This window comes from Neocloeon triangulifer, unplaced genomic scaffold (assembly GCF_031216515.1).
Source record: "Neocloeon triangulifer isolate White Clay Creek 2 clone unplaced genomic scaffold, ASM3121651v1 ptg000014l, whole genome shotgun sequence".
Taxonomy (NCBI): Eukaryota; Metazoa; Arthropoda; class Insecta; order Ephemeroptera; family Baetidae; genus Neocloeon; species Neocloeon triangulifer.
In genome coordinates this window covers 4,255,594-4,280,371 of record NW_026775556.1, presented here as the reverse complement: position 1 = coordinate 4,280,371, position 24,778 = coordinate 4,255,594, and the positions used below count along the sequence as shown (strand labels likewise).

At 35.1% G+C, this 24,778-nt stretch overlaps 2 protein-coding genes across 2 annotated transcripts in view; one reads left to right on the top strand and one right to left on the bottom strand.

Annotated features, from left to right (window-relative positions):
- The window catches only part of LOC132200535 (uncharacterized), a 30,462-nt gene extending 24,064 nt beyond the window's left edge, over positions 1-6,398 (top strand). The window contains exons 5-6 of the mRNA XM_059626057.1: positions 4,035-4,296; positions 5,300-6,398. Of these exons, the coding sequence (XP_059482040.1) occupies positions 4,035-4,296; positions 5,300-5,400 (363 nt within the window). The 3' untranslated portion in view covers positions 5,401-6,398. The remainder of the gene's footprint in view (positions 1-4,034; positions 4,297-5,299) is intronic.
- A 1,910-nt stretch (positions 6,399-8,308) lies between these two features.
- Positions 8,309-24,778, bottom strand: part of LOC132201206 (uncharacterized) — a 32,754-nt gene continuing 16,284 nt past the window's right edge. The window contains exons 3-6 of the mRNA XM_059627189.1: positions 17,079-17,214; positions 16,606-16,739; positions 9,661-9,922; positions 8,309-9,293 (exon numbers count right to left, since the gene is read on the bottom strand). Coding sequence (XP_059483172.1) covers positions 9,190-9,293; positions 9,661-9,922; positions 16,606-16,739; positions 17,079-17,214 — 636 coding nt within the window. The 3' untranslated portion in view covers positions 8,309-9,189. The remainder of the gene's footprint in view (positions 9,294-9,660; positions 9,923-16,605; positions 16,740-17,078; positions 17,215-24,778) is intronic.

Here is a 24,778-nt window from a genome sequence, read left to right as displayed (position 1 = left end):
GGAAATTCGAAACGACACCATTTCCATTTTTTGCGTGCAGTCGCCAAACCCATCCTCCATTCTCTTAATTTTTGTCGTGTCTCTCCCGCTTTTCCAGCGGAAAAGGAGAACAGCGGAGTTTTGCACAAAAGAGAGAAGCGACAGATTTTATCGCTCGCAACTTTTGAGCGGCCAGGGAATGAAGAGACTTTTAGTTGAAACGGCTCGCTTGAAAATCTTCTCTTGAATTTGTGAAAATATTAAAATGAAAAAGGGAGCGTTTTTGAAAATGAAAAATATTTGATAATGCTCTTTTTGGTGTTTATATGGAAAAAAACTTATTTTTGTTCTCATTTGCAGCTTTAGAAAATTTTACCGGTTTGATAAAAAAAAAAAATGAATCATTAAAATCTTTTAATCAATGCAATTGTAAATCTTTACATGCTGCAATTAATTTGAGTGAATTGAGTGAAAAAACTTTTGTTGTGAGCTATTTGTATGCTCAAATCGATTTCAGTGGCTGCGACTATAGAGCAGTCGGTTCTTGTGTTGGAGAGAAGCTTGAAATGGATTTTGTTGCCGTGAATTAGACACGCATTTTTAATGCTACGCCCCATTTTCCTGCACACCACCGACCGGACATTTTGCGAGATCCTTTAATGGATGCTGCGCGAAATGATGTTTGCATGTTAATGTGCCTCGCCAGCTGAAAAATGGAACCTTCAGAGTCGAAATCGCGCTCGCGAGGGGAGTAAATTTCAATTTGCAACTCAGAGCTGGACGAACGAAATGCATCCGAGATATATAGAATGAATTATTCATTTCTCAGTATTTCTAAGTCTTCAAAAATTTTACAACCTTCTAGGCCTCTAAATAATAAAGCAAAAAGCATTTTCAAAAGTTTTTTTTTTTAATTTTAAGGGGATTAAATATTCAGAAGGTAATTTCCAATACAAGCTAAGTACATAATTTATTATTGGTTTCAATAAAAGTGAGGACGGATTAAACACGTGTGTTTTTTCCCTTGGCAAAATCACAGACGGCCGAGAAAAGCCATTAGCAGGATGAGAAGCGACAAACGATTAATCAAAAGAAAGTTCAAGCCATTCATCATGTGACTGGCGAGGACAATCAAATGACCAGCAGAAATTCCTAGAGGGAAAATTGAAAATAACGTCCTTTACTTTCTGCAGTAGAAACTTGCACACCTGCTTTTTAATTCAAACAAATGGTCTCTATTCGTCTCTGATTCATTTAAGTAACATTATTTTTATTTTTAAGCTGCAACAGACCAAAGAGCCTGAGAAAATTCTAGAGAGTGAAAAATTTTAACCATTTTTTTGCAACAGCAACGTGGGAAATTATTTACTGTAATATCCTCAGTAACTGTAACAAAGAAACTTGACCGTCAATGGCGATTTCCTCCATTAAAGTGATGGATTTTGGCCTGATTTTGAAGAAAAAAATGTTTTGATTTTGCTCATCAACCACGTCACATTTTATTCCAACTATTACCATCTCATCATAGTCATCATTCGTCAACAAATGAGATATTCCTGCCCAAAAATGAAAAAGTTAAAGTCTAGAAATGCGTGCACAGTCCATTGAAGACCAAAGAGCGTGATGGATCCACTTTTTAATTCTTTCGAGTGGTTTTTCCGCCTCGACATTAGCATTAATTTGAATTCAGGCGAAATGAGAGTTGAGTTCCGTCGGCCAGTTTTGAATTATGAATCGTCCGCTCCAACGCGCGATTCGAAGGCTCTCTAAAGTATTCCACTTCAACCACCAAAGTTTTCCTCACTTAGTTATTATGCTCTTGACTTTCTTCGCCTCTTGCTCCTGAATGAATTACTGAGATTGTTTTCACTTGAGTCATTTGCATATTTCGTGCCCCAGTACTTTTCTTAAAAGACTAGAAAGCAACCTGAATTTAATGAAGATGAAAATGTGTAAATTGCAATTGAAACAAGCGATTTATTAAAACTTTAAGTATGCAAAGAAAAATATTTTTCATTTTCTTTGCTTCTTCTCAACGTATTGGCAGTTATGAAAAATTCAAAACAAATCGGCTGGAAAAAAACGTGTATTTTGTATGTGTTCGTACTTCACATGCGGAAGCTTTTAAACTAAACACTCCCATTTGTAAACAGGGTGTTCAAATGCGGAAATTTATCGCGTCACACGTGAGGTAGAAACAGAGAAAGGAAAAATTGTGGTTCGCCGCAAATGAACAAGGAGAAAGAAAGTGCTTTCGCAGGCTGCAATAAAAATAAGACCAAATTTGCATGTAAATTGTGAAACTCTTTTTGTTCTCTCCTGGGGTGTGTGAGAGGTTTTTCTCAAGAGGAAGAGACGTAGAGGGAACTCTGAGGCTTTAATTGTAAAAGTAAATGAAAGCGTAAAAAGTCACAACCGATTTTTTTTTTAAATTTCATTTTGAGATGCACTATTTTGAGACTTGCATGTAATAATTTGAATATTTGAAAATTTTGATGGATAATTTAACATCTAAAAATTGGCGGGATTACATCTCTGGAAATCCGTACAAATTGTAATAAATGCTAAGTTACGGAACCTAGATAAAATCATAGTAAAAAGAAATATATATTTTCTTCAATCTCTGTCAAGACAGCTGGCTTTTTGCGAATCAGCAATCTCTTGGCTGAGATGGTTTTAGGTATGAATTAAAACCGTAGGATTTGCACGTGATATGAGAGCAATAATTCAGAAGCGAGTCTAAATTAAACCGGATGGAAAAGTGACACTTTCTCATATCGCGCGCGGCTGACAGGTAAATCACTCTTGAAAGTTTGAATCTGTGCTGCAAGAAAAATGGTCGCGACTTTTGGGTCTGATCCTTTGCTTAAAGAAAGTGAAGAGGAGTCGTTTCGCACACAAGTAGACCCCTTTTCTCTGCTGCTGCTCTCCAAAATGTGTGGATTGGAAACGAAATCAAGATAGGCTAACAGAACTCGCAAAATATGCGTAAAAATTTTAAAATAGTTAATCACCAAGATATATTTTAACATTTTAGACGCATTTTTAATAAACATTAAAACCGGCACATAAATCTTCAATATTTAGATTTCAAAAGCTTGGAAAGAAATTTTTTTATATATTAATATTTTTTATATTATATATTATTTTAATAATAATATGTATTTTTAAATTGTAAAATTCAGACATATTTTCATAGCCTCGCATATCAATCACAATTATAATTCACAGCTCACATACCGTTTTATTGATTTCCTCTCCTACCCACAAAGTCAATCTCAAATTTCCGCCCCATCAAAAGCGTCTTGATAGAATTTCAAATTGAATACCGTACATTTGCAAAGTTTCGCGCCCAAACACGAGAGTTGAGCAGCGTTGACATAAACTTATTTCATGTTGACAAATAGAAGACGGAAAATAAACCAACAGGAGCAGGAAAGCCAGTTTCCTTTTCTACCGATTTAATTGCGACGAGGCCAATTTACTTTCGCCAAATTGAATAAAAATGCAAATAAGAGCGGAGGCTGCTGCGGGTGATTAGTCGGCGCCGTTTAATTGATTGCGGCCGAATGGGAATTGAATTGCGCGGCCAACCAACCAGAGAGAAAAGCGTGTCGTGCAAACAAGAAATAAAGGTCGGCGGAAAAATGGAATTATTTTGTTCCTCTCCGTTTTGCTGAACGCGCGCTTCTCTAGTTAATCTAATTACGAGAGACCAAATTTACTGCGGCGTCTGCGACGAATCAAACTGCTTTTTGTCATCATCTGTCCTTTTACTTCCTTCTTTGGTCTTCGCTCGTCCGAGATGATTAGCAAAAAGCTTCTTTGAAGAACAAAAAGATGATAAGGTTGCGTCTGCAGAATTTTTTCGACTTGAAAGGGACAAAATATGCATAAAGAAAACTGCCCTTTTATGATGATTAGAGAAGCTCTAAAAACTGTTGCTCAATTCCAGCATTGGACTGAATAATTAAAAAGAATTAAAAATTTCTACATTTCGCCTCATTTCAATTATATTCAGTGTATTTATTTTGTGTGCGTGTCTTTGATTGCAGGTGGGTGAAGAGGGTGTGCGTCGGTGGGAGTCGCGGGTGTCAACGGACGGGACGGAGGCATCGCAGGCGAGCCTCGAGCTCAAGCTGCGGCCGTTCCACTTCACCGCGCTCAGCCGCGTCGTCGTCCGCTGCGACGCCACCGTCCTCGGCGTCTACGCGGACACGGCCAAGGTCGTCGTCAGGTCGCGCATCGACGTGCCGCCCTTCGCCAGGGACACGCCGGTCAGCAGCGCCGCTGGCATCGAACCAAAACCTGAAAGAGGTATGTCGCAATTTAGGGCAGAGAATAATATTTATTATTTATTTAAATGATTTTAATCTTTAAATATTGACAATTAATTCAATTTTTTTCAAGAATTTACATGAATTTTTATTTTGTGATTATATAATTTAATTATTTGAATCTCTGAACATTGTTTTTATCATTATAAAAGAGGAAAGATTCATAGATATTTGTGATTCTTTTGCCTTTTGATTTAAAAATGGTACAATTTTATACCTTTTATTTTTATACCATCAAACATCGGAACAAAAATCCCAGTTTTATATTATATAAATATCTGCGTAATTGAATATTCGTAAATATTTATTACGATACTCCAGTTTGATATTTTTTTCCTTTTTTTCTAATTCAATTTGCATTTTGCAACACGCGAAGAATTTTAGGTCACTTCGCACTCTAATTTTCTCTCGCTCGTAAAAGAGGCGTCGGTTGGCAGGCTTTAAATTTGGCAGTCTTGTTACACTCGACGACTGCTCCAACCATAACCGTAAAAGTAAATCGCCATCAAGTGCACTGCGCTCTAAACAGGACATGTTTCACCTCCTAAGAGCAATTCAGAAACGCAGAAAACCTAGGCCATCAATTTTTACAAGGAGCTGATCAGGTCTCGTCACACACAACTTGTAGTGGAGAAAATTGTGCAGAGCGAAGCAGATTATACGCGTCCGCTCATCTCTAGATTGGACCTGCAGATCAAATTACACGCCGGTCCTTTATTTAACGACGTCTTAGCACGAATTCAATTTCGGATCAGAGACACAAAGATTGCTGACAAATCATGTCTCGCCCAGTTGGCAATCAACGCCGTCTGCTCCTTTTCCCAACCATTCCGTCGTCTGGTTCATTTTTATTAATATTATTATTATTTTACAGAAAAAAATTCACATTGCTTCCATATTCTTTATTAAATTTGTGAATTATTGGTTTTTCATTCCGAAAATAGCATGAGATTGACAAATATCCGTTTTTGCTTCTGTTGCAGTGACTTTGCCAAACCGGACAGGCTCTTTCTTGGTGAGCGGGTCTTCGTGGAGGACATGTCTGGTCCTGTCGGTGGCGTCCCTTCTGGTCATGTGCAGCTAGTCAGTCACTATCCAACTAATTATCACTTTCGCCGACTGCAGATAAAGAAAAAGAAGCGAGTGTAATTGACTCTGTTGTGAGAGTGACCGTTTTAGAATTTCCTTCTTTTTGTATAAAAAAAATAATGCCTCTTTTTGAGTGAAAGCAGCATTTGCTTGTGTGTGCCAATATTTAAAAAAAATATGGATTTAAGATGTTTCCCATGTTATATCATAAGGTGTAAATCGAGAAATTAGGTGGCTAAAATTTTCACCTCCATTGAAAAATTAAGAGAAATCTGCGCAAAATATTCATCATTATTTTTAAGCCTAATAAAGTCGATGGACATGATTCACATGATTTATTAAAATATAAATGTTAGACAATGTGAGAAAAACTAGCAAACTGTGTGTTGCGTAGTATCTGAAGAGTGAAAACAAAGAGCTGAAATCTCATTCATCTCATCAAATTCAGCTAGTACCTAAAAAAAAAACTATCTGCCAAGAAAATAATCTGGAAAAATGTATTTGAAATTAACTTGTTGTATACTTTCATTATTCACAGAAATCAGAAGGTAGTAATTTGGAATTTTGAATAAATTTCGCCAGAAAAGATTAAATTCTCCAGCTTCGCCATAATAATTCAGTCTCTAATTTGATGTACAAATATTCCAATAAATCATGTTCTCATTTTCTCAAGAAATGATTTTTAATATAAGTGTTAAATGAATATATGAAATGTGTGTTTCTGCTGATAATTCTCCCCAGAGGAAAAAAATTTCAGCTGGATAAGAAACATGATTTAATAATAGTTGTTTCATTATTTTAAGAGCAGCCAATTCCAATAATTGAAAGTTAAAAAATCACAAACTAAAACCTTTTTGATAGAACAAAATTTGCTTTTCCTTAATAAAATAAGAGACAATATTAAAAGATGAGCTCCCTACTTTTGTATTGATTTCTATATGTGTACGTTAAGTTTGAGATTATTCCTAAATGGCTTAATAAATGAAAGACCAGAAAAAACAAATATTGTTGAAATGTTATTTCTATTTCTCTCTTTCCTTGATGCGCAAAAATAATAATAAAATTAATTAAATCCTCAATCGGCAGCAGGAATTCAATTTAATTTGTTTGATAACACATTTAATTTGTCCTCTTATTTGCTTATTTTTCAATTTTTATCAAAATTTCTAAAATATTTTTTTTTATTAACAACTAGAAACATATTTTGAGTTGATCCGCCTGAATTTGGGTGTTTTCGGGGCAGTAACAAATTCATTCGGCCGCAACGCAATAAATTCGCGTTTGGATTGGTGGTTGGCCGCAATGTATTCGCAGAGCGAAATTCCTCGGCTGGCGCGCAACACTTTCTTGTGGAATTCTGCTCAGACCACCCATTCTTCTTTGAGCAGCGTCTTGCCAGCAAACAACAAAGTTCTACAAGCGAGCATTCTGCCGCAACATTTAATGATAAAATTCCTTCTGTTCACAGCTTCCGCCCCTATTAGTCTTCAATAGTCGCCTTGCTCGGCACAACTGTGCTGCGTGTTTTATTAAAAATGCCAAAGACACACCCTGTGTCCTGTAACACGAATGCGATTTGTACCTGCTGCAAAAAGAGAAACGTGTGCGTCCCTCCCAAAGAATCACCAGGGGATTTCATTTTTATTCCGAGCCAAACGAAATTTTTCCTCTCACCGCCAGACGTGCCAAAACTTCTGACGATCGCAATTTCGCTCTCTCTGGTCGAGTGAGTGTTGTGCGATCTGGAAATACTCACTTCAGCCAACCTGCACACACTCTTTCACAAGTATAGGCACCAAAATATAATAATATTTTACTGCTTAAATATTATGTAATAACAAAAATGAATTTGCAAGTTTAAAAAAAAAACATATCTTGTAAAAAAAAGTAATAGATCTTATTGAAAAGTATTAAAAAAAAAAATTAAAACTTTTTATTTTTCAAAATTTGTGATTGAAATTTAAAATAATGGTAATATATTTTATTTTATACATAAGTGCGCATACTTACATTTGAGGGTCACTTTATAATGTAAATTTATGATAAATCAATAAATAAATAAAACATCAATACTTTCCGATGCTGGCTAATACACTCTTCTCTAAATTAGTGTCAGTGAACTGCGGACATAATCGAATATTGAAAATTATGTCTCCCTGAGCAAAATGATTTTGACACGTATTGGCCGTGACACATGTCGCGCGGCGAGCCGTCAAATTTTGGCCGCGGTTGACAGCAGCCGTCACCATCCAGCGATCGACCCGCAATATAATCCGCAGCTATTTTCAACCCTTTTACCCATCGACAGTTGTGCAAAAGCCAAATTACTCCATGGCCAACGAGGAGAGCAAAATTTCTAGTAAAAAAGAAAAAAACTATTGAGAATGGAGGGTTGTTTAAAGCGTTGAGAGAAAGATAAAAAGGAAAAACGGCAGGCGAATTTATAGGAAGTAAAAAAATGACGAATTTCTTTTATAGTTATTATTCAACTCATTCAACCCATTTTGCATTCAATTTTTTTATTCTGCTTCTTTATTGAAAATGGTTAATCGTTAAAAGTAGATTTTTAAAACAAAAATTATATATTTCAATTATTTTAACAAGAGAAATTACTAATACCAACAAAAAATATACAAACTGAAACATTTCAAAAAAATTATTGAAATGCTAATGCAACATAATTCTATCTTTGAATTAATTAAAGAATAATTTTAAACCATTTGATGCTTTAAAAATCTTAGTTATAGAAATGTATTTATTATAGTTTAGTTTTAAATTCACAGGGCAAGCATTTATATAATTCACTTTAATTTACAAATAAACTAATTACTGCTAGAACTTGAGTATGCATTTGTTTTAAGGGAAAATGAGAAAAATTAACTCTATTCATTATAATTTCATAACACAGTTTATTGCCAATGACATGACAGGTCGATTTGTATTGTATTTTATTTCGGTTACAAAGCACAATTAAGTTTAAGTACTTTCGCACTCTTTTTGTATTAGATTTTTTTTGCTGATGTTCCTGAGGTCACTTTCATACATTTCTCTTTACAAACAAAAAGTTTACTTCCACTTTCCTACTTTTTTTTTCTTACATTTAAAACATAATTTCGGTCAAGCTTATACTTTACAACTTGAGACGACATTAACAACACTAAAGAAGATATTCTTAAGAAAGAAAAATTGATTTTAAATACTCCTCACATCACATTTTCATTCCTCTGCATTAAGTTGCATATATCAATAAGAAAAGAAAATGAACAATACAATCATTGCTCGCCTAATACTTTACATGACAAACATTTTATCATAATATTCAATATTCCATTGATCACAACTTCCTTCTTTCTAATATAATTTTAATTTAATATTTTTTCTGTCAAAACAATGTTTAAAAACACGCCGAGAAATTATTTTTTTGTTACGGCCTCCAATACATTTGTTATTCTCAAAATTGTCTAGTAAGTAAATTTTCTCAACATTTAAAAGGACTAGATTGCATTAACATACATAGCGTCACCAAATTAATAATAATTTAATAATCATCAAACTTTTTTAATTAAAATTGCTTTCATGCGAGGAAAATATTGAGCCTGAGATAAAAAGTATTCTGTTGATTTTTTTCCAGTTGAAGGGGGATTTCTGAAATGGTTTAGTGTTGAGAGATTTCTTTTAAACAGTCACTCTCGCGAAAGAGTCAATATTATTCCGCACATGCTTTTCCATTATGCACTTGGCGGATGTGGTGATAGGACCTAATTAAGTGATTTAAGAGGGCAGACTACCTGCACGCGGCCAGAAGGGATGCCACTAACAGCACCAAACTTGACAACAACAAAGACCGGCTCGCCAGCAAAGCAGACCCTGTCCGGTTTGGCGAAGTTACTGCAACACAAATAATGGAAATCACAGGCTAAATTACAAAAACTAATAAAAATTAATCTTAACCCCAAAATTACAGATAAAAATAATGCAAAAGCATCTCATGTTTAATTAATGAGAAGCTAGTAGTGTATTTTGTTATAATAGCTGGACGGTTTTTCAGCTAGTTTTTCATGTAAATTTTAATTTTATATAATTATGGTTGCACACATAAAAAATAATAATAATTAAGATTATTTCAAAGATAAAATAAGTAATGATTATTTAAAGAACTTTTTCGTCAAAAAAAAAAATTAATTACTACAGTAATCAAACTTAACAAAAAAAAAAAAAATGTTAATTTATCATTTCTATTAAATGTTACTGTTACCTCTTTCAGGTTTTGGTTCGATGCCGGCGGCGCTGCTGACCGGCGTGTCCCTGGCGAAGGGCGGCACGTCGATGCGCGACCTGACGACGACCTTGGCCGTGTCCACGTAAACGCCGAGGACGGTGGCGTCGCAGCGGACGATGACGCGGCTGAGCGCGGTGAAGTGGAACGGCCGCAGCTTGAGCTCGAGGCTCGCCTGCGACGCCTCCGTCCCGTCCGGTGACACCTGCGACCCCCATCGACGCACACCATCTTCACCCACCTGCAATCAAGGACATGCACACAAAATAAATACACTGAATTTAAAATAATTATTTTAATATTTTTTTGTTTTTCCTAAATCATTTAATACAGAATCAAGGAAGAAATTGAGAATTATAATGAAAAGTAAGAAAGTGTGAGATATAAATTTAATTACAGTTTGGTCCTAATTAGAGATAAAATTTTGGAAATTTAATATGCAAAAATATATATATTATTATATTAATAAATTTAAAAGAGAGGAGCGCCAAAGTGAGTCAAATTATAGCTTAATTAAATCCTCTTTGGCCAACCAACACAAAGTGCTCCTCAAAGGATTAGTTTTATGTTATGAGCAAAAGCCAGTTAGCTTCAACACGGCCAATTAATTAAAAGTTCCTCATTTTTGGCCTGGTGTGACGTCATCGAAATCGGCTCTCGCTCCCTCGAGAGGAATTATTATCATTGTGTTGTGCTTGTTAAATAATTAAAATCCAAGCACGTCTCTCTTGTCTGCTCTGGATTTGAAATTCCAGCGTGAATAATTAAAAGACACTCCCAAATGCAAATTGAATTTGAAAAATAAAGCAGGTTGGAAAAGGAGCCTCACTTTAGCGGAAAATCTTCCATGACGAGGAAAAAATTTCTGTTCCTCTATTTACAACTTTTGACAACATTGGAGATTTGGTACAGAGAAATTTTTCATGTTGCCTGTACCTTGACTTCAAGTGGATTTTCATGTCCTTTTATAATGACAATCAGAAATAATGTTGCAAAGCAAAATCTTACAATCTTTTCATTCCTTTTTCTTCAAAGAAGCTTTTTGCTAATCATCTCGGACGAGCGAAGACCAAAGAAGGAAGTAAAAGGACAGATGATGACAAAAAGCAGTTTGATTCGTCGCAGACGCCGCAGTAAATTTGGTCTCTCGTAATTAGATTAACTAGAGAAGCGCGCGTTCAGCAAAACGGAGAGGAACAAAATAATTCCATTTTTCCGCCGACCTTTATTTCTTGTTAGCACGACACGCTTTTCTCTCTGGTTGGTTGGCCGCGCAATTCAATTCCCATTCGGCCGCAATCAATTAAACGGCGCCGACTAATCACCCGCAACAGCCTCCGCTCTTATTTGCATTTTTATTCAATTTGGTGAAAGTAAATTGGCCTCGCCGCTATCAAATCGGCAGAAAAGGAAACATTGGCTTTACTGCTCCATCTGCTCTGTTGGTTTGTCTTCTGCTGGAAAATAAGTTTCCTGTACCGCTGCTCAACTCTCGCGTTTGGGCGCAAAACTTTGCAAATGAGCCGCCGCGTGTCGTACGGAATTCAATTTGAAATTCAATTGAGAAGCTTTTGATGTCGTGGATATTTGAAACTTGGCTCCGCGGGAAGAAAAAGGAAATCAATAAAACACAAAACGTTATGTGAGCTGTGAATTCCAATTGTGATTGAAATATAATTAGGGCGTAGAGCTATGAAAATTTCTCTCAAATTCAATTTAATCAAATAACTTTATATTATATTAATTAATTTATTGATTTCAAAAATTGAATTATAAAAAGTGTATTTGCGACAGTATGGGCGAATAAACAACAACAACGAAAATAATAAAAATTATAATTTTAAATAAAAAATATGAAATTAATATAATTTTTACAAAAAAGTTTATAAATATCTTTTTTTTAATATTAAAGGTAAAAATGTATGTGCGCAAATATTTATTTTGATTTGTGACGACCATATTATTACTGTAAATAAAGAATAATATTATTTTGTATTCATGTAATATATGTTATCCCACTCCTCCTGTATTTCCCCTCAAATCAGAGCAGGCGACACCTCGGTGCCGCACAATAAAAAGAATAGTGTTTGCTTGGCTCGCAGAGCATAAAGTCTGGTTTTTATTTGTTAATTCCTAGAATAGAAATATAGTGATTTTAAAGAAGTCTTTGGGAACCACAACACTCCCGGCGGGCTGTGTCCTTGGACAGGAGGTCTTCAGGGTGAGCCGAAGGCATAGAGGGTGAGGGTCAGTCAATTGAGAATAAAGAATAAAGTGTAAACTAATTTAATAAGTAATGCATTCATAGAATTATTCAAGGCGATAATCGAATAAGCTTTAGTCACCGTGCACTCAACGTGCCGAACCACGGAGGTTGGTTCCTTGACCCGGCACCAGCTATTAAGTAGTTAATAGCTGGGTAATAAGCTGTGCAATTCGCACCCTGGTCCAGTTCCCTAGGCTGGACCCTAAAGGTTGTCGCAGATTGACAATCCGCTAAATGAGTTAAAATATTTATGCGATTTTACGATTTTTGTGTTTTTGCCCAGTAGTCCTGTTTGCGGCTCTTCATTTTGCTTCCATGCCCACATTTTAGAGATCAGCGGCAGAGAAACGGGGTCTCGACGTGTGTGCGAAACGACTCCTCTTCACTTTCTTTTAGCAAAGGATCAGACCCAAAAGTCGCGACCATTTTTCTTGCAGTGCACAGATTCAAACTTTCAAGGGTGATTTACCTGTCAGCCGCGCGCGATATGAGAAAGTGTCGCTTTTCCACCCGGTTTAATTTAGACTCGCTTGCTGAATTATTGCTCTCATAGCCCTTGCAAATCCTACGGTTTTAATTCATACCTAAAACCATCTCAGCCGAGAGATTGAGGATTTGAGGAGCCAAAAAAGCCAGCTGCCCGCGAGCTGGGGTGTGAAAAAAATTTAAATGGGTTTAAATATGCATCACCAAAAGGTAGTACATAATCATAATCATATTCAACAAAAATCCACTCCCCTATTTGTTTTTAATTATTATATAATTCTTTCTTTTTTAACTAATTTTTACATAATTTTAAAAGCTTTGAATATACCAAAGCTTGCATTCAAATAATTTTTATTGATAGTGAGACTTGCATAATTATATTTTTTTCCATTACACAATTTTGGTATTTTACTTAGAATAATCACCCTTCAAACATCATTTAAGTTTTGGGACTGTCTCAAAGGTACCCCATTTCATTTCGCTCCATTAGCCAGGAAAAGATAATATATTATCTTGGTCATATTTCCAAGGCGCGAGATGATGAAGCATGTTGACATTAACACACAAAGAAAAAAGGCTGGCGACGGTTGACAAGCTTTAAGCGATTGTATGCTTTGACCCTGGCCACTTGAGAATAAATCACTCTCACCTCAGGAGAAGAGACGAAAAACGAGTTTCCCAACTTCCTTGCAATTTGCAGCATATTATTTTAATTGTCGCCTGCTATAGTACTTTCTGAATTATTCATTTGCACTTGCTTTGTTAGCTATTTTGAAACGCAATTTTGAACCTCGCACTCTGAACTTTTACTTTTAGGAAATTTTGAATAAAATCAAGCTTACTATTATTCGTGTAAACAGAAGGGAAATGATAATTTTGTGTAGAGTGGTTTTGAAGCGTGAAAATTATTCAGTCTGTTGTGCATAACATGCCAACGCTTTGGAGACGCACTGGGATTAAATTTGCGAGTGGCATGAAGGGTGGCCAACAGCTAATGCCAGTCTCACTTCACTCACTTTGGCTGCACAACATTATAATTTTCAGGGCGCAAATATATATTTCTCTTTGAAAAAAATTGAAAAAAATTATTTACATTAAATATTCTTTTATAAAATAAAAAAAAAATATAATAAATGAAATTTGATAATAGAAAATATCTTCTAGAATTTGCCATTTAAAATTTAGAAATAACACGGTGCAAACAACCAGAGATGATAGATGATTTAAGTATTTACGAAAGCAAAAGTAAACGGAAAGGAAAACTTTGGTGGTTGATGTGGAAGTACATTAAAGAGGCTTTGGAGCGTTGGAGCGCCCGGTTCATAATTCAAAACTGGCTGGTTGGACGCATGGCCGGCAGACCTCACTTTTGTTTCGCCTGAATGCAAATTAACGCAAATGCCGGGGGCGGAAAACCACTCGCAAGAATTAAAAAGTGTATCCATCACGCTCCACGGTATTCAACGTACCGTGAATGCATTTCTAGACCTAACTCTTCATCTGCAACCTCTCCATATTGAGCAGAGACTAAAATTTTCATTTTATTTTGACCAAAATTGTCAATCGATCTAAAAGTTCTATGTGCTGGTTGATGAGAATTATCCAAAATAATTAAAAAAAATATTGCGAAATAAGAAATACGAAAATATAATATTAAACTAGGCTACCTCGAAATTTCTTTTGCGGAACAAATTTCTGTCGCTTGCTCAATTGCTCGCGCCTGCAACAAGGTGAATGGACTGGACCCATTTCTTTTTTGATTAATTGTTTGTCACGCCTCGTCTGGCTAATGGCTTTTCTCGGCAGTCTGAGATTCTGCCAAGGAAAAAGCACCCGTGGAAAATCTCAACTTGCTTTTTCATCAACTCACGTCCCCTTTCTCCAAGATTTGATACATGTTGTAAATAGACATATGATAGGTTTTGGTTCAATTTCGTGAAAAGTCCTTCCGAAAGCGTAATTTTTAAGGTTTTCTTATTTTTTTAAACCGAAAACTCTTTTCCAATTTTTTTGGATATGCGCCTCGTAGTATTTGGGGGGGGGGGGGCTGGAGGTTTCAAAATCAAATTATGAAGACAAGGCCTTACTGCAAATTTGAAATTTTGAGTAATGAATAACTCATTCAATTCCTCGGATGCATTTCGTTCATTCATCTCTGCTCCGAGTTGCAAATTGAAATTTACTCCGCTCTTGAGCGCAATTTCGCCTCTAAAGGTTCCATTTTTCAGCTAGCAAGGCGCATTTATATGCAAACATCATTTCGTTCTGCATCCATTAAAGGCTCTAACAAAAGGTCCGTCCGGTCGGTGGTCAGCGTAGGGAAATAGGGTGCAGCATTAAAAAAAATGCGTGTCTGATTCCGAGGCAAAACAGAATCCGCTTCCCGCTCGCCTTTCTCAGCAGAGGAATCGACCACTCTTATTGCAGAAATAAAATTGAGTCAAAGACAGCATAAATTTATTTACTCTGCGGATAAATGAACTTCTAGCTGTAAAAGGTTGCTAATAGCATATAACAAGAAAAAATTTAAATAATCCAACAAATTGAATTGAATAATCCAACAAATAAAATGCAATTTTAACAAAATCTATTGTATATGGTATGGGAATCTATAATGAAATCAATTTAACCTGATGTTCTAAATGTAGATATAATCAGCATGTAACAAAAATAGCGATTCAAATATTTTTAGGCCATGATAAATATTCTCTTTCAAACGCTTTAGAATTTCACAAATTCAAGAGAGGATTTTCAAGCGAGAGCCGTTTTATAACTAAAGGTCTCTCCATTCCTTTGGCCGCTTCAATTCAAAAGTTGCGAGCGATAAAATCTTTTGCACCCTTTTTTGTGCAAAACTCCGCTGTTCTCCTTTTCCGCTGGAAAAGCGGGAGAGACACGACAAAAATTAAGAGAATGGAGGATGGGTTTGGCGACTGCACGCAAAAAATGGAAATGGTGTCGTTTCGAATTTCCACGACTCCCAGGTCGCCAATCCGGCCACACTTGTTGTCCGATAAAAAATTCAGTTTAATTAAAGCTGCTTGTTAAAAATTCGCAGACTTGTGATTGCACATTTTATGAGGCTGTTTTCAGCCAGAAGAGCAATCGGAATTACAGAGAAATGTTCGCTTTTTCTCACAGGAAGAATTCCCTTTGATCTCAGTGGGCGTTAATTGCTGGAAAAGGTCTTTGATCCCAGGGCACGCACAAGGCCCCTCTCTCAACGCAAGAGGAATTGGCCACGTGGAAACCTTTTTGTTCAACCAAAACCAACGCATTTATCACAAATTTCCAAAATTCGCGCACAGATCATTTAAGAAAATAAAAACCATCCATAAATATTAATAACTTCTTTGGAATTTGACCCTTAAAATAATAAAATTTAAAAACAAATCAGCATGGAAATTCATTATTTTATGATTCCACCACGAATTTTTATTCTGCAGCACAGGCAAAAATGTTGGCTCATCATTATAAGACCAATTAATTCCAAAATACAAATCAATGCGGAATCTGTTGCATGTGGAATTTTCAAGCTGCACTAACAATAAGTTTGCAGTTTTTACTGCCGTGCCTTGGAATGGGGATAAGACGATGAAATAAATTGGATTTTCTAGAGAAGCACAAAAAAGTCACATTTTTCACTTTATCCAGTGCATTGCATGCACTTATTTCTGATTTGCATTCTGTTCAAGAAAAGGTGGATTTGAATTTTATTGCATGCTGCCGTGCTCGGATTATTCAATTAGATTTCTTTCACCCGTAAAAACGCTTCAAAGTAAAAAAAGACACACTTTCTATAATACTATTATGGATAATAGATCCAGAAAGACTTTTTCTGAACATAGTGTAACTTTTAATCGGACAGTTAACACCTAATATTGTGTTTTTAAATTTAATTTTCTTTTTACATTGTTGTTGAATGTGTCAAATCTCAGTTATCATAAAATAATGTCAAGCTGATGAATTTTTTTCCAAATTTCAAGAGATGTTGTTAGCTTAAATTTAGAGAAATTTTGTTAGGTAGATACATTCATTTATTTTTTTTAAATAAGCAGACCTTTTCATTTATTTAAGAATGATTGAATAGTATTCAAACTAAAATTTAAAATTTTTGGAAGAAAAAATAACCAGATTTTACTAGTTTATGAAAGGAAAAAATTGGTACTCACAGGCATATCATTGATGTAGAAAGTGAGATTGGCGGGCGGTCTGGAAGGGCCTGAGCTGCAGTTGGCCCTGAGAAGGTCGCCCACTTCGTAGTCAGGTCGCTCAGCAGTCAGCAAAGGTCTTTTCTCCGGTAGGGCTAAAATCAAAGGAGGGAAGTTTTGATAATCACTCACAATCAGAGCAGAGAAAACAATTTAAAGCATTGGGAAATTTTAAAGGAAGGAAAATGGGATGTGTCCACACACTGATCTAATTTTAAAAGAGCGAGTCATTGATTCCTAAGTGCTTCTGAGAAAAATTGAATTTATAGAAGAGTGAGAAAGTTGAATTTAATACTTGTGAAATTTTAAAGCGCAGGAAAAAATTGTCTGTAATTGAACTTCAAATTTTAATGTAAATATTGATGAGACAATTCTAAACATAGAATCGAGAAAAAATATGGTTTAATTATGCTCAAAAATTTATTATTACTCACCAACGACGGTGATGTATTGCGAGACAAAGGCCGTGCTGAAGGAGGGCGCGTCGGCGGACACCTCACAGCTGTAGTTGCCGGACAGGTTGAATCCTATGTCCACCAGTCGCACTTTGTTCCCGTCAGACTCTGCATTCTGCAAACAAATAAAATACTGAATTTTGCGGCAATCGCAATAATAAAATTTGAATTTGTTGGATATTGAAATAAATCAATTGATATAAATTGTGTTCAAAAATTAATTATATTTGTAAATACCAATTGCAAATTTACTTTCTTACATTTCGTTAAGGAATAATTATCATGTCATCTTTTTTATTCGCATACTATACTTTAGATATTGAAATTTATTGAAATTAAAATGAATTAGATAATATATTGATAATGTGTGGTATAAAAACCGATGTTAAAATCAAATTTGTTGATTGTGATTAGGGAATTTATCATTTGCCAGTGTTAAGAATTATAACAGAAAGAAAATTTTTCCTAATAAAATTGCGTTTAAAAAATCTTATCAAGTGCGTCTGGGTCATGGAACTTAAATCCTCTTTGTGATAAATTTTGCGTTTTTAGTGTGCGGCGGCGACTCAGTTGTGGCGAGTTTTACTATCCCGATGGCAGGGTGTGGTTTCATAAAAAGCGCATCAGCACCCCAAAAATAAAAGTAGCGTCTCTCTTGTTTGCGGCCTCAAATTTATGACGCGTCCCTCGTAAATCACACCCAAAAGTATTTTTGTCGCTTTTTTAATCATTCCATTTTTTACGAAAAAAGTACGATTGAAAAAATCCGAAATACAATTTGAATCTGTGCAAATATCAAACGTGCAACTAGATAGAAAATGCATTCATAGAGATGTTAGAAATCCGCAGTCCCAAGGGCATAATGGACAGCTGGACCCACATGCTGTGCTTCTGTTTACAATTAAAACGCAACACTATGAAATTGCCCAACTGCTGCCGCGGATCAAACGCAATATAAATAAACACTGACAATCAAAATGGCAGTAGTGGTATGTGAAGGCTTGAGTCCCCTTTTTAATTGCTTTGACCTTTGACCCCAGCTTGACCTTGACCACCCTGACCTACCCCACCCTGACCTACCCCACCCTGACCCTGACCTACCCCACTATGATCTTGACCTACCATGCCCTGACCTTGATAATTGACCTTGATTGCATAATGATTCACGCATCAAATTTATTATTTCGCAATAACTAATTACCCCCGCCACTTTACTGGCATTGCAAAATTGAAATTAACCCATTTCATGCAATCACCAGTGTCGTGACGTAACTTTCCCTTTGAGAGAGTCAAATGCTGACCTAATTTCGAAAGATGATCATCAAATTTTAGTTTCGCAATAACTAATTACCCCCGCCACTTCAGTGGCATTGCACAATTGAAATTAACCCATATCATGCAGTCACCAGTGACGTCACATCGTGACGTAACTTTCCCTTCGGCGACAGAGTCGACTCCTTCCTGACCTACTTTCGAAATGTGCTCATCAATTTTCTCCGTGAGAGATGGAGCCAAACCGTCCTATAATAAAAATTGAATTAGCTCGTGCGCAGTGAAAGAGAGAACGGTCAGCAGCACACGTGGCCCGCCGCCGCCGCCGCCCGAGCGAGAGCGAAAGAGCGTCAGCTCTTTCGATCATAAGGTCTTGGTTGATTTAAGGTATAAAAGGATTGTTTTAAACCCGTTTGGAGTCAGTTCACAGATAGCAATGCCTTTTAAATTCAGAGTTCCTTTTGGATTAATGATCTGCGGCCCCTCCCAATCGGGAAAATCGCAGATTGTTTTGAATATCTTACGCAATTTAAATGAAATGACAGATAAAAAAATTGACGAAGTTGTTTATTGCTATTCGATTTATCAAAAAGCATTTGACGAATTTAAAAAAGTTAAAAAAATAAAATTTCACAAAGGAATTATTGATAATTTAGAGGAAAGCCCAAATTGTAAAAGACTTATCATAATTGATGATATGCTTGATTTTGCACAGAAAAATGAAATTGTATCACTTTTGTTTACCAAGTATATCCATCATCACAATATGAGTGTAATATTTATTTCGCAAAATCTTTTTGCAAATGGAAGCAATATTAGAACTACAAGTTTAAATTCAACCTATATGATTCTAACGAACAATGTGCGTGACAGGCAACAAATCCGTACCCTGGGGCTGCAAATGATGCCTGATAAATACAAATTCTTTATGAGTGCCTGTAACCGAGCAATGAGCTGTCCTTATGGGTTCATATTAATTGATTATCATCAAAAAACACATCCTTTATGCCGCCTTGTTTCTAATATTTTTGAAGATTACCCACGTGTTTTTGTTGAAGAGAATATAAATACAGGGGACATGATATCACTTGACACTTACAATGAGCACTTCGCGCATTGAGCACCTCATTGAATTATTGAATTCTGATAATATTAAAGATAAAGTTAGATTTTTCGAACTTGCTTCTCGTAGCGAAATCGACGCCGTCTGTGAAGTTGCTGTTAATTTATTAGCAGGAACCTTTGAAATTGATTCAGGTGAAAAGGAGTGTTTGAGGAAATACCAAAGCTTAATAAGAGATCTAGCATCTAAAGGTTGTTGGGAGAGGAAGAAAAAAACAATAATTAAATACGGTTCTGGATTTTTAACTCATTTTCTTCTTCCTATTGTTACACGTTTGATTGTTGAAGTTTTAAAAAGCCAAATATGAACCAAAGTAAAGACATGTATTTGATTAGTCGGGAACAACTCCAATCACTTCTACCGTCAGACGATAAAAAAATCAAAACTCAATTGGGTAAAATTGCAAAAAGTAAATCAATGTCAAAAAGAGAAAAATTTCAGAATTACAATAATGTTTACCAACGCCATTTGGAGGAAAGTGAAAGAAGAAGAAGACCATTAATTATTACAAAATTTAGCAATGTTGAAAAACCTAGAGAAGCTAATAATGATGATATGTCTGATGATGACTTTCAAAGTACTCATTCTAATGAAAGCCAACAAATTTCAATGGATGATACAAGAACTAATATTTTTGAAATTGTTCCTCAGTCTTATAGGAATAAAGCAATTAATTTGTTTAATGATGTGATTGCTCAATCGAATGAAATTAAGTATGATGATAATTATGTATACATAAATGGGAGACAAATAGGGGAAAGTAGTATTGCTGAATTCTTAAAAGAGTATGTTAGCAAAAAATCTATCAAGAACTTGCCTGGTTTTAAAAATTTTGAGCAGGCCATGGAAAAAGAAACCAATAAAGAACATTACAATTCGAGTCAATCTACATTCAGTGATCAAGAAGGTTACGGAGAAGAACTTACACGTACTTTTGAATTTGAACCGCATTACTCAAGCATAAACGATTATAACTGGATTAATTATCGCTATTAAAAATGAATAGGGATTTAACCAGAGCTTATTTTGATCCTCACAGTTCTACGTCTTTTACCTCAGCAAACCAACTGATTAAAAAGTTTAAAGATCATTACAAACCGGAGGATATTAAAAAATGGCTCCACAAGCAAAAATCGTACACAATGTTTTATCCGAGAAATAAAAAATTTAAAACCAATTACATGTTTGTTCCTCAAAAGAATTACTGGCTTTTTGCGGATTTGGCAGACATGAGTAAAATATCTAGGTTTAACCAGGGTACAAAGTTTTTACTTTGTGTGATTGATGGATTTACAAGGATGGGATATGTTGTCCCGATTAAATCGAAAAAACCAGAGGAAGTTATAAGGGCAACCAAGTTAGTGTTTAAAAGAGCAAAATCACCCGGATTGTATTGGTACACAGATGCTGGAGGCGAGTTTACTGCAAAGATTTACCAGAAATTTATGAAAGAAAATGGCGTAAAATTAATATTTGCTAGGAGCGAGAAAAAAAGTTTTTTGGCGGAAAATTTCATTTTGCATTTGAAAAAACGAATCTATCGTTACATGGCTCACGCGGATACTAAAACTTATATTGATATGCTTGATTCCATTGTTAATGCATACAATAATACAGAGCAAAAGGCAACCAAATTTGCACCAATTAAAATCAAATCAAAGGCAGATCAAAAGCAGGTTTTTATCAACCTCTATAAAAACAAGTTAGAAATGAAAAGAAAAGCCCCTAAATTTAAAATTGGTGATTTCGTAAGACTTTCAATTATTAAACAGACATTTGAAAAAGGATACACTCGTAATTTCAGTGATGAGATTTTCCAAGTTGATAAAATTGTATATAAACGATACATTCCCATGTATGAAGTCAAAGACTCTAAAGGAGTGGTAATTGAAGGATTGATGTACCCCAATGAAATGGTTTTAGTCCTTGAAGATTAAAAAATGTCACAATACGTCTATTTGATAAGTAACACGTGCAAAGAAATTTTTCCCGGTAACAAGGCAAACGATTTCACAGCGTGCCTAGCAAGAAGTTTGGATCTGTCAAGTAATTACACTGTTGCAGCAGTTTCCGTTATTTTACCACCCATTGATGAAAAGGAAACGTCTTCAGTTGCCTATATATATTGCGATATCATCGCGCATTCAATAGTTTCAAACCTTGAGTCACAGTTGCTACTTGTTACCGCTCAGTTGAACAAAACTAATTCCACAAGTGAAAGTATTGAGCAACCGATTTATTTACCATTGAACAACTTTTATCTGAGTAGAATAAAAATAAGTATTAAATCACATACTGGGGAATTAATTAAATTTAAAGGCGATTCTGAGACTGTAATTTGTTTGCATCTAAAGAAAAATGTATAAAAATGAGTATTACGTTAGATACTTTCAGCAAGGTGCTGGTTTTACTAACTATTATGCTGGACCAGCGACAAATAACGGTCTTATGTCGAACGTTCCGACGGTATTGTTCCCGATCACTCCGCTATTTGCGCCGAGTGTCAAAATGCTTAAAAGGGAAATGACAAACGACTTTAGCTATATGCAAAACATGCGCGAAAGAAATCCAATGGAAGAAATGGACTATGAGCGAGAATCAATGTATGAGCGAGAGCCAATGCATGAAAGTATAAATATGCGCGCAAGAGATTTTGGGACTAGAGTTCGTAAGCAGTCTAAAGAGGGAAGAGTTGGTAAAATTCGTCCTGAGCGCAGAACTAAGTTTGATATTTTCAATTCAAAATGAGACGTGTCGCAATTCCCGATTATCTTAATTTGTTTGACGATCGGCCTGTCAATAACACCTTGGAGCAGGGATATTATGTTCGGTACAAGAGTTTAGCTCCTGCCACTTTTTCAGGTCCACTTGATTTTTATATTAACGCCCAAACCGATAATTACATCAGTTTAAAAGATAGCTACCTGTCGGTTAAAGTGAAAGTCACAAATAGTGATGGCACAAAACTGGCAGCCTTTCTCGCTGATAGCTCAAATATGGTTTCGCCTGTAAACAATGTACTTTCCAGTTTATTTTCCGATTGTTTGGTTTCTATAAATAATACACAGATATCACAGTATGCCGGGCTATATCCCACTAAAGCCTACATTAGTAATTTTTTAAATTACGATTTCGATTTGAAAGATAGTTCATTAATTACTGAAGGGTATATAGAGGATAATGCTGGAGATCATGATGATTTTATTGGAGCAGCTCTTCTTTTAAGAGATAATTGGATTGCATTGTCGAAGGAGCATACATTTGTGGGTAAAATCCATAGTGAGCTTTTTCAACAAAATAAACCTCTTCCCGTGGGTTGCTCGCTTGCCTTGAAGCTGATTCCCAGCTCAAGTGATTTTGTTTTAATGTCGAAAGTTGCCGGTGTAAAACTTGAAATCCTAGATGCATCATTAATTGTAAAGCATTTAAAAATTGATAGTGAAATTATTTTGTCACACTTGGAAATTTTAAAAACCAAAAATTATAAACTTCCCATAGTAAAAACCACCATTAAACAACAAATTATTCCTGCTCAATCAATGCAAATCAGTATTCCTAATGTATTTTTAAACCACCTTCCAACGAGGCTTTATATTTGTTTTATAGAGCAAGCAAGTTTAAATGGATCTTTCGCAACCTCTCCTCATACATTTAAACACCATTCCTTAATTGACTATAACATATCTGTGAACGGCTTAAGTTATCCTTCACAAAAATTAAATTTTGACTTTGCAAGCAAAGAAACAAATGAACTGTACAGATACGTATTGGCAAACTGTGGTTTGGTTGATAGTAAAACTAATGGCTGGTCTGTTGATAAATTCAATAACGGATTTTTCATACTCTCAGAAATATTTGGAGGTGATAATAACGGAACTAATATTGAGCAAGTCAACACAGGAACATTAACATTAGATTTTAAATTCAAAACTGCACTAGCTAATGCTCTTTCAGTTATTATAATAGGAGAAACACCTCAAACAGTTAATATTACCCATTCGGGTGAAGTTTTTCTAGAAACTTAAAGGTATAAAAGACACCACCACCAGTCCTCAATTTGTCTTTGAACAGTCAACATTGCTTATGGATTTTATAAAGATATTTGAGAGTCTCGTTTATATTATATTAATAATAACTAATACTAACTAAGTTGTCTTGATTGTAATTTCAATTTAAGTGCGATGAATTCTATTGAACTTTCGGAATTAATTTCTTGCATAGGCGGACAAGTATTTCCGAGTGATAAAATAAAATGCGATAAACTCCCATGCTATGTAATTTCGAATACTCAAGATCACACCCAGAGTGGCTTACATTGGATTTCAATATTCATTTCAAAAAATAAACATTGTTATTATTTTGATTCCTTATCCTTGCCTATTGTACAAAATCATTATAAATTTATGCAGCATAATAGTACGAGGCTAACCAAAAACAATGTTAAAATACAATCTAATTATTCAAACTTATGCGGAATATACGCTGCTTTATTTTTATTTTACATGCATTCTGGAGGATCATATGAAAATTTCTTAAGAAAATTCACTCAATCTCCATTTTTCAATGATGAAATGGTTTTAGAGTTTATAAATAACAAATTTGGAAATCTCTTACAAAATAAACATTACAGAGAAATCTGTCACCAAATGAAGTTGTGAATAATTAAAATATAATTTATATAATCTTAAAAACAAAAACTGATTATCAATAGACAATACCTTCATCCCTTACTAGCATTTATAAAGTCTGGACTATAGGATGTTTGAACAAAAAGTTATTGCTCTATTGATAATCTAGAAACAAATAAAAATCATTGAAACGCAATAATAAAAAAAATTTAAATAAGTAAAACAAATATATATTATCTTGAAAAAGGTAAAAAAAAAAAAACAATGACCTCATCCACAATACCAGCATTAATAAAGTCTGGACCTATAGGATGTGAACAAAAGGGCATTGTTATATATGGAATCTTGAAACTAATACAAAGCAATATGGTACTCTGAAAATAATATTTATAATCAACCTATTTAACCCTCGGAAAAAAATGTATCAATGAATGTAATACCGTATGATGAAAAAAAAAAATTGTACTCTTAATATTAAAGTAAAATATACATGTTTGTAAAATACAAATATCAGCCTGGTCGGTCTCGTGATCTAAAGATCGCGGATTCGATACTTGTCAGAGGCGCCTCAAAGTGCTGCCTATTTGTCAAACGACTCAACTGACTCTAGGCTCGTTAGGTGAGAGGGTTTCGAATTTAATCCCCACCTACCTCCT